At 43.6% G+C, this 9,862-nt stretch overlaps 1 protein-coding gene across 2 annotated transcripts in view; it reads left to right on the top strand.

Moving 5' to 3' along the window:
* The first annotated feature begins 1,074 nt into the window (after positions 1-1,074).
* The window catches only part of CFAP44 (cilia and flagella associated protein 44), a 77,895-nt gene continuing 69,107 nt past the window's right edge, over positions 1,075-9,862 (top strand). The window contains exons 1-4 of one of the 2 annotated variants that reach the window (XM_038412824.2): positions 1,075-1,139; positions 2,289-2,408; positions 4,788-4,940; positions 9,348-9,503. In XM_038412824.2, coding sequence (XP_038268752.1) covers positions 1,109-1,139; positions 2,289-2,408; positions 4,788-4,940; positions 9,348-9,503 — 460 coding nt within the window. In that variant the 5' untranslated portion in view covers positions 1,075-1,108. The remainder of the gene's footprint in view (positions 1,140-2,288; positions 2,409-4,787; positions 4,941-9,347; positions 9,504-9,862) is intronic. The other variant, XM_038412846.2, reaches the window with a different exon arrangement.

The raw sequence follows: 9,862 nt of genomic DNA, 5'->3' as shown, positions 1-9,862 counted from the left end.
TCATGGAAGCTAAAGACATGAAAGAGGTTTTACGGCCACACAACCATAGATTCATAGATACTAAGGTCAGAAGGGACCATTCTGATCATCTAGTCCGACCTCCTGCACAGTGCAGGCCACAGAATCTCACCCACCCACTCCTACGAAAAACCTCACCTATGTCTGAGCTATTGAAGTCCTCAAATCATGGTTTAAAGACTTCAAGGAGCAGAGAAGCCTCCCTCAAGTCAACCATGCCCCATGCTACAGAGGAAGGCGAAAAACCTCCAGGGCCTCTCCAATCTGCCCTGGAGAAAAATTCCTTCCCGACCCCAAATATGGGGATCAGCTAAATCCTGAGCATATGGGCAAGATTCACCAGCCAGATACTACAGAAAATTCTTTCCTGGGTAACTCAGATCCCATTCATCTAATATCCCATCTCAGGAGATTAGTCCTATTTACCCTGAATATTTAAAGATCAACCACCCCACTTTGTTTATCAATAATAATAAAAAGAAACCCAGATAAGCACAAAGATTTATTTTAAATGTTTAAAAAACTATTTTAAAGTTTTAAAAAAATGTTAAAGACAATCGAGGGGTTGAAATGTTACAATCCTTTAAACAACTTTTTGTTAGTTTTGAAAAAAAAAAAATCACTCACGTGGCCAATCCAGTCCCCTCCCTCCCTGAAAATCCTCAAGAAAGCGGTGTGTGTGTCAGTGCGCATGTGTGTTTCAGAGTAGCAGCCGTGTTAGTCTGTATTCGCAAAAAGAAAAGGAGGACTTGTGGCACCTTAGAGACTAACGCATTTGTTTGAGCATAAGCTTTCGTGAGCTACAGCTCACTTCATCGGATGCATTTGCCTCTGTAAAATAGCAACCACTAGGACTGTTTATGACACAAGCCTGGCCGGCCACAGAACCAGGAAACCTCCAGCTCCTACCCCGGCACATTCTTCTGGGCTGCTCTGCGCGTGCGCCCGCGCGCGCTTGCCCGGCTCCAGTCACCTTGCCGGGGCCTCGTTCGGAGCCCGAGCCCCAGCCCGCGGCGCGGCCGTTCGAACTACAATTCCCAGGAGGCGCCGGGCCCCGGAAGCGGCTGCCTAGCAACCGGGTAAACCAGAGATGGAGGCGGAGGGGCCGCGGGCCGCGTCAGGTACCGAGCGCGGGGGCACGTTCCCCTGGTTTCGTCTCCAGCTGTTGGGGGCAGTGAATGAGCAGCGGCAGTGCCGGGGGCACCCCTGTTCTGGGCTTTCTTTTAGCACAGGGCCCAACGCCCCCCGTTACTGAGAGGAGCCGCGTGTAACGAGAGTAGAGACGGAGCTTGCCCGAGAACGGATTGGAGCCCCGGGGCCAGGTGGCGGCGGGGGGGCCCACAGAACCTCCCCCCACCCACTCCTGTAATAGACCCCCTGACCTCTGGCTGAAGCCCTCAAATCATGCTGGGAAGGGAGAGGGTGCTGTGCCCAGGGCCATCCCTAGCGGGGGTGTGGGGCACAGAATGGCAGTGATGGACTCGTCTCTTCCAGGACCGACCGTGGGGCACCCCCATAGCGCAGGGTCCGGAGCGGTTGCCCCAATTCGCCCTACCCCAGGGACAGCTCTGACTGTGCCTGGACCCTGTTTGATAGCCCTATCTTTGAATACCAGTCCCTGACTAAGCTTCCCCCCAACCTGCTGGAGGCAGAGCGTTTTCTATCTTTTCTCCCACCAGAACCATATAAGTACTATAAGAAAGAGGGTCTCAGAATCCTGGTTGTTGCTGGGGAGAGAGAGAGAAGAGAGGAAGGAGTTCTCTGCTACTATACCTCTCCCTTACAGTGCATAATTTGGGTTCTCTTCCCCTGTGAATAGCTCCAGTGCCCACCTCCGTTACTAATAATTTTCCATTGCAGCAGCAGGACATGAAGAGCTTCCCAACTAATCTGCAATTCAAATAAATACATAATAATACTTAATAATACTTCTAAAGTTCTGAATAACAGCCATGAAACTAATGAGTTATGTTAATTTCACGTTGCTGCAGCTTGGCAAAACAATGAGCAACAGAAGACTATTAGAACAAAAGGCAACACTCCTTGAGTTACACTTGATTCACATTGGGAAGATTTTCTTTGTAATAATCATAAGTACAAGAAGATTAACTTTAAAAAAAATTAATTCTGCAGAATTGCTGTTGCACATGCTAGCATCTGTTGTCCCTCTCATGAGAACGGTGAGCTAGTATCATGTAGTTCTATGATAAAAGAGGCAGGCTAACAGAAGCACAGAGATTTGTCTCAATTCCATACTCTTGTTCACAAAGAAAAGGAAGAGTCAGAGGAGTCAAGACAAGTGGATTTAGAAGATGGAAAGAAGTCTGACATTTCCACAGATCCTGAAACAGAGCTGGACACAGAGAAGCCAAATGAGTCCTCAGCAGAAGGTGAGTGGAGGTTTTCTCCAAGTCTGATGACAGTTTAATATTTCAGTCGTTGTGTAAGATCTCCATTAACTCAATAGTCTAAAAAGACAGTGGTGGGCAGAATATGATGTAGTGATGTTCTTACTGCTCCTAGTTACTCTGCTGGATAGGAATGGAGAAGGAATCAAGGAAGTAGAGGAAAGTTGTGGAAAAGAATAAGTTCTCCCAAGTCGAAAGAAGTCCAACACTGTAAAGAGAAACAGGATATAAGGCAGCTGACCCTGAAGAAAAGAATGAGTGGTGTGAAACTCATTTTTCCAGCAAAGTGCCTTTAAATTAAAAACTTGTAGAAAAGTGTAATAATTGGCAGGAAGTTCAGAACTGAAAGGTTGTAACTAGAGCTGGCTTGCCATTTTCAAAGAGGAACTCAAAACATAACCAGCAATATTTCATTTTGTTTCATACATTGGATAAGGGACAGGGGAGAGGGTGTTCAACAATCTTGTTGTCATATAATCAGATCAACTGTTAATGTACTGGTACAGAGAAATCTGGATTGCTCATTGAGCTGAGTCACTGGGTGCAAGCAAACAATATTTGTTTTCATATAGCCAAATATAAAGTTATACATCTGGGAGCAAAGAATGCAAACCATAATTACAGAATGGGGGAGACTATCCTGGGAAGCAGAGACTCTGAGAAAGACTTGCGGGTCTGGGTGGGTAATTGGCTAAACATGTGCTCTGCATGTGATGCTAAGGCCAAAAGGGCTAATGCAATTCTTGGATGTATAAGCAGGTGAATATGAAGTAGGAATATGAAGGTTGTATTACCTCTGTATTTGGCACTGGTGCAACCACTACTGGAATAGTGTGTCCAGTGTCGGTGCCCACAATTCTAGAAGGATGTCGATAAACTGGTGAGAGTTCAGAACAGAGCCATCATGCCTTGTAGTGATAAGACTCAAGGAGCTCAACCTATTTAGCTCAACAAAGAGAAATTGAAGGGGTGACTTGATCACAGTTCATAAATACCTACATGGGGAACAAATATTTGATAATGTACTCTTCAATGTAGCAGAGAAAAGCATAACAAATCCAGTGTCATGAGGTTGAAGCTAAACAAATTCAGACTGGAAATAAAGATGTAAATTTTTTAACAGCAAGTGTAGTAAACCAGTGCAACAATTTCCCCAGGTTTGTAGAGGATTTTCCATCACTGGCAATTTTTAAATCCAGCTTGGATGTTTTTCTAAAACATATGCTCTAATTCAAGCAGCAGTTCATTCAGGGAAGTCCTGTGGCTTGTGTTATCCAGATAAGAGTGGTCTCTTCTGGCCTTACATTCTGTGAATCTATGAACTTTGTTATGAAAGCACAAAATTCAGCCTCAAATGCTCGATACCTATCCAGATATAGTGAAAGTTTCAGTTTTGCTGAAAGGCTTGTAGAGTCCAAAATTTTCCTACAAATGTTGGCTGATTGCGAGTGTGAACATAAAATGAAATCAGCCAAGTTTGACATGGCTTAGGGTTTCACAGCTAATCACTAGTCATTACAATATAATTACATTTTGCATGTATAGCTCCTTTTTTTATGAGCCCCTCATGGTGCTGAAAAAAGTTGGTTTTATTATTCCCATTTTACAGATGTAGAAACTGAGGCACAGCAAGGCCAAATGTGTTACCCAAGGAGTCTGTGGCAGGGCCAGGACTAGAACCCAGATCTTCTGACACTCAGTTGCCTACCTTAACCACTAGATATGCTCTTTTCCAAGGTTTCCAACAGTGTAACAGTGGAATATATTTCTGTCATTATTTAATTTCTTGACTTTTATACATTTAAAATATCAGCCAGAGCACTGCATTTATGTAATGTTACACAGATTATCTTTTTTTGTTTTTCTAAAGAAAAGAGGAAGAGACAGTAGAACAAAATACAAAAAACTCCCAGTACCCCTGAATATTATTTATGTTTTGTCAAATAGCAGCAGCAGGAGGAGGAAATAGACAGCTTCATAACTAAACTGTGATAGAAATAGTGAATAATAATAATGCCATCCCCAGGATTCTGAATAGCAGTGATGAAATTGACCAATCATGTTAATTTTACCCTGTTGCAGCTTGGCAAAGCTATGAGCAACAGCAGAGGTACTAGAACTGTGAACAATGCTGCATTGCGTTATATTTGATTCACATTTGGAATATTTTCTTTGTCATCATAATGATAAGAAGATTCATTTTTTTAAATGAAAATTTAATTCTGAACTGTTGTTGCATATGCTTGCACCTGCTAGCCCTCTCAAGAGTATTTTGAGCAAGTATTGCAATAGTTCTATGAAAAAAGATGCAGGCTAAGAGAAACACAGATTTGTCTCAATGTCATATTGTTGCTTATAAAGGAAAGGAAGAATCGGAGAAAGAGGGTATTGAGGGGACTATACCTGGTGACAACTTAAGCCAGCCAGACTTGGCAGATGGAGAGAAGTTTGACATTTCCAAAGATCCTGAAACAGAGCTGGACACAAAGAAGCCAAATGTGTCCACAACAGAAGGTGAGTAGAGGTTTTATCCAAGTTTAACGGTAGTCTAATGTTTCAGTCATCATGGAAGGTCTCCATTAACTCAACAGTCTAAAAAGTCAGGGGTGGGCAGAATATGATATGTTTATGTTCTTACTGTTCATGGTTACTGTGCTAGATAGAAATGGAGAAGGAATCAAGAAAGGATAGGATAGTTGTGGAAAGGAGCAAATTCTCCCAGGTGGAAAGAAATCAAACAATGTAAAGGAATGGGATATAAGGCAGTTGATCTTGGAGAAAAGAACGAGTGAGGTGAAACTCACTTTTCCAGAAAAAAAAGTGGCTTTAAATTCAAAATCAAAGCTGTAGAAAAGTGCAATAATTGGCTGAAAGTTCTGAACTGAAAAGGTTATAACTAGAGCTGGGCGTGACTTGCCATTTTCAAAGGGGAACTCAGAACAATACCAGCAATTTTTCATTTAGCCTCATTCATGGGGAAAAGGGACAGGGAAGAGGGTGTTCAACAATCCAGTTATCATATAATCAGATCAATGTTATAAACTTTTGTTATCAAAGCACAAAATTCAGCCTCAAATACTTCACACCTATCCACAGATAGCACGAGTTTCAATTTTGCTGAAAGGCTTGTGGGGCCCAAAAGTTTCCTACAAAAGTTGGCTGATTTTATTTCCATGTTCACACACAACAAATCATCCAGTGATTTAGAGTTTTGTTGCTCTACCCCACCTCTAGCTCATCACTAGTTATTACAGTATAATTACATTTTGAAGTTATTGTTCCTTTTTTTCTGAGTCTCTCACAGTGCTGAACAAAACTTGGCATTATTGTTCTCATTGTATAGATGTGGAAATAAAGGCACAAAGAGGTGAAGTGAATCATCCAAGGTCACAAAGGGAGTCTGTGGCAAAGCCAGGAATAGAACTCAGTTCTCCTGATTCCCAGTCTCCTGCCCTAACCACTAGATATGCCCCTTTCCAAGGTCTCCAGTATGTAACAGTGAAATATTTTCTAGTCATCATTTAATTTCCTGATTTTTATACATTTAAAATATCAGCCACAGCACTACATTTATGTAGCCTTGTGCATTGAAATACCATTTTGTTTTGATAAAGAAAAGGGGGAAATATAGGAGTACAAATTGCAAAGAAAGAAAGATGCTAGCTCTGCATTGGGTTATGCACTGTGACGCTTCTGAATGTACGGTTTATCTATCCCACATTCAGATAAAGGCATCATTTGATCCTGATGGCAGCTCTGTATGTTGTTTTATATTTAGGTAATCCACTAGTCTTAATAATAACCCATTGCTAGTAATTTAATAGTCTTTATTGGATACATAATTAACATGTATACAGAGCATCTGAACTCAGGTCAGTCCATCAGTCTAACCTAAACCAAACTGCTTCCTCCAGCTGTCAGCTCCCATTCCCTGAAGATTCTATTCATTTTTAGGGTTGCCAACTTTCTTCTCATACAGAACTGAACACCCTTGCCCCACCCCTGCCCTGCCCCTCCCCCAAAGCCCTGCCATGCCCTGCCCCTCCTCTGAGGCCCCGCCCCTGCTCACTCCACCCCCACCCCCTGTCACTCGTTCTCCCCATTGTCACACACTCACTCATTTTCACCAGGCTGGTTAAGGGGGCTGGGGTATGGGAGGGGGTGAGGGCTCCCCATGGGGGTGCAGGCTTTTGGGTGGGCCCAGGGACAAGGGGCTTGGGGTGCAGGAGGGGGCTCCAGGCTGGGTGGGGGAACCCAAGGGGTTAGGAGTATGGGAGGGGGCTCCAGGCTGAGACAAGAGTTGGGATGTGGGAGGAGGTATGGGCTCTGGGCTGGGATGTGGTTTCAGTGGTGGGGCCAGAAATGAGGGGTTCAGGGTATGGGAAGGGGCTCAGGGCTGGGGTGTGTGTGGGGGAGGAGGGCTCCAGCTGGGAGTGCAAACTCTGATGTGGGGCTGGGGGATGAGGGATTTGGGGTGTGGGAGGGGGCTGTAGGCTTGGGGTTACGGTGTGGGGGGGGTAAAAGCTCTGGATGGAGGTGCAGGGTTTGGGGTGCAGGAGGGTGCTCCCGGCTGGGACTGAGGGGTTCAGAGGGCAGGAGGGGGATCAGGGCTGGGACAGGAGGTTTGGGCGTGGGAGGGTGGGGGCTCTGGGGTGAGGAACCTTTTTTCTGTCATGGGCCATTGACCCACAGGAAAAAAAAAAAAATCAATCGCGGTCCACTCCTCTGACCTGGGGAGCACGAAGGCTCAGGGCTTCCACCTGCAGCGGGGCAAAGCTGGCACTTGTGGCTCCAGCCCTGTGGGGGGTGGGTGCAAAGCTTCGGACTTCCCCCCACAGCAGGACAAGCTGGTGCAGTGGCTCCGTTTCCCCCTCAGCAATGGGGCAAGCCGACATTCCTGGATCCTGCCCTGTGGGGGTGCCGCAGGCCTGATTAAGTTAACCATGGGGCCAGATCTGGCCCGTGTGCCCTAGGTTGTCCACCTCTGCCCTACACGTAGGAACTAGATGGTGGACATGCAGGCTGCTTCCCGGGAGCTGTGTGGAGTGGATGCTAGCGGGGAGCCTGCCAGCCCTGCTGTGTGGCGCCGCCAACCAGACAATCAATGGCCCAGTCAGCAGTGCTAACCGGAGCTGCCAGGATCCTTTTGTGACCGGATGGTCCAGTCAAAAACCTGACACCTAGTCACCCTATTCCTTCTTCTAAAGCCACAATAACACCACACTTTGCATTTTCAAAGCGCTCCGAGCTCTGTTTTCTGACAACTTTACTGACGACTTGTGGGACTCCTTTGTGTCAGCAAAATTGCCGATTAACAACTTATTTATGATAAGACTGAGAGGCACGTCTGCTTGTATCTCCCTGTCCTGAGACCGGATGTGGCTTATGAGCAGCATGGCCAGGAAGAAGGTAGTTTGAGAGAATGTGGAGCTCCTCTTTGAAGCTCCACAGCCTAAAAGCACTGGTGGCTGAAAGTGAAAGAAAACTTGGTTTTAACCCTGGATGTGTGCCAATAAAGCAAGGCTGAGAGACCAGTATAGGCCTGATGTAGTTTTATAGACTAATAACTTGTGAACCAGTAGGACTGAAAGGAACAGCATTAGTTTCCAGCTCTGGCAAATTGTGAAACATTGAATCTAAAAATAATATTCTGGTTAACATTTTGCCTTTTTTCCATTTGAATTCTGACATGATTTTAGTGGTCACTATGTCCAGAACTAATATAAATTGAACTCCTTGAACTATATCATCTGAAAGCTTGAGACCTTGGTTTTCAAATACAGTAACAATCTATACTCCTTAATTCTAGCAGTTTAGGAAATGCTGTTAAAAATTCATCTGACAAACAATTGTTGCAAAGACACCTCGCTGATGAACCAGTACAAATGCTTCCTGGACTAGTCAGTGTGAAAGCCTGGTAATGAGAATCAAAGACAAAAATTCTGATCTCTGAACTTCCTCAGCACTTTCAATCCCTGTGGCATAGTACACAAACACCACCACTGTACTACAAACACTGAGAACTGCAGCAACATGCTGCCAGTAGACCCTTGATGTTTCTCAGATTGAAATCTTCATACTCACCTTTCAGCCTGAAGCATTTTTCAGAGCTGAGTAGATTTATGATGGAAACTGAGTAGATTTATAATGACACATCCCTAATTTTAATAATGATTTATTAATTAATTAATTACAATAATTTGAACTTTAATAGGACTTGTTGCCATAGATATCAAAACACTTTAAGATGGATAAGGGTTGTTATTCTCATTTCACTCATGGGATAATTGAGGCATAGAGAGGTTAAGTGGCTGGTTCAAATTTATACAAGATGACAGTGGCAGATTTGGGATTGGAAGAACTCCGGTCTCTGGACACCCTACCCTATATTCATTCAGCTTGCCTGCAGCTATATCTGTGACTAACTGTAATGCTGGTAGTAGACCTCTGTTCCAGTATTACCAGCCCCAAGTGTACAAAATCAAGAGTCAGGAATCTAAAAATCACAAGATTGGCTTAAATATCCTGAGTTGTTTTTAAAAAAAAAAAAAAAAAAAAAATTTAGGGTTCTTTTCATCTTCTGGGTTTTGAGCCTTCAGAATTTATGTTTTCAAGCTTTTTTTCAGCAATCATGGAGGGCTAGAAACATACGTTTTATTTTAAATGAAAGCTGAGATTCATGACTCCAGGAACTGGCACGTTAAGAAAAAAAACAACAAATATCACAGAACTTGCAATACAATTCCCAGAGTCGGCAACACTGCTGTTATAATGTAAGTAGGAGGCCATCTGAAAAGTATAGGTGCACAGACTAATAGGTTTAATTAATTGTTTATCATGAGGGATGTAATCAAACAATACATAAATGTAGACAGATTCTTATTACTGATCTGTCTGTAAGACATGCTCTTGTTTATAAAGGAGAAATGGAAGTCCCAGAGAACGAGAGTTCTGATGAGAACAAACCTAGGAAAGGTTCGGATCAGGAGGATCAGGCAGATGTGGAAAAGTTTGACTCTTCAAAAGATTATGCAGGAGAGCAGGATACTGAGAAGATCCCTGAACCATTAGGAGAAGGTGGGTGGATTTTTTCCACTGTTTGCAGATCGAATACATTCCAGTTATATAACAACTTCTCCATTCTCCAGTATCCTGGACCTGTGATACGATGTTCGTCAGCACTCTGCATTCCATTGGATATTTCCGCTCTCCTGAAACTGGAACCCCCAAAGTGATCTTTCCTAGCATAGATTCTTATCCAATGTGAAACTAGGGATTTATTCCTTAGGAATTTATTTCTTGGCTTGAAAGCCCTGGTTCCAGAAAACAAAGGGGATCCAGTTAGCCATTAACTGTGCATTTCCATTCTTTCAAATATTCAAGTTTCTTTTATGTTGAATTTTCTGGATTTCTAATACTTTTATTTTTTAAACTAC

Source organism: Dermochelys coriacea, chromosome 1 (genome assembly GCF_009764565.3).
Source record: "Dermochelys coriacea isolate rDerCor1 chromosome 1, rDerCor1.pri.v4, whole genome shotgun sequence".
Lineage (NCBI taxonomy): Eukaryota > Metazoa > Chordata > Testudines > Dermochelyidae > Dermochelys > Dermochelys coriacea.
This window is presented reverse-complemented; position numbering and strand designations above follow the sequence as displayed.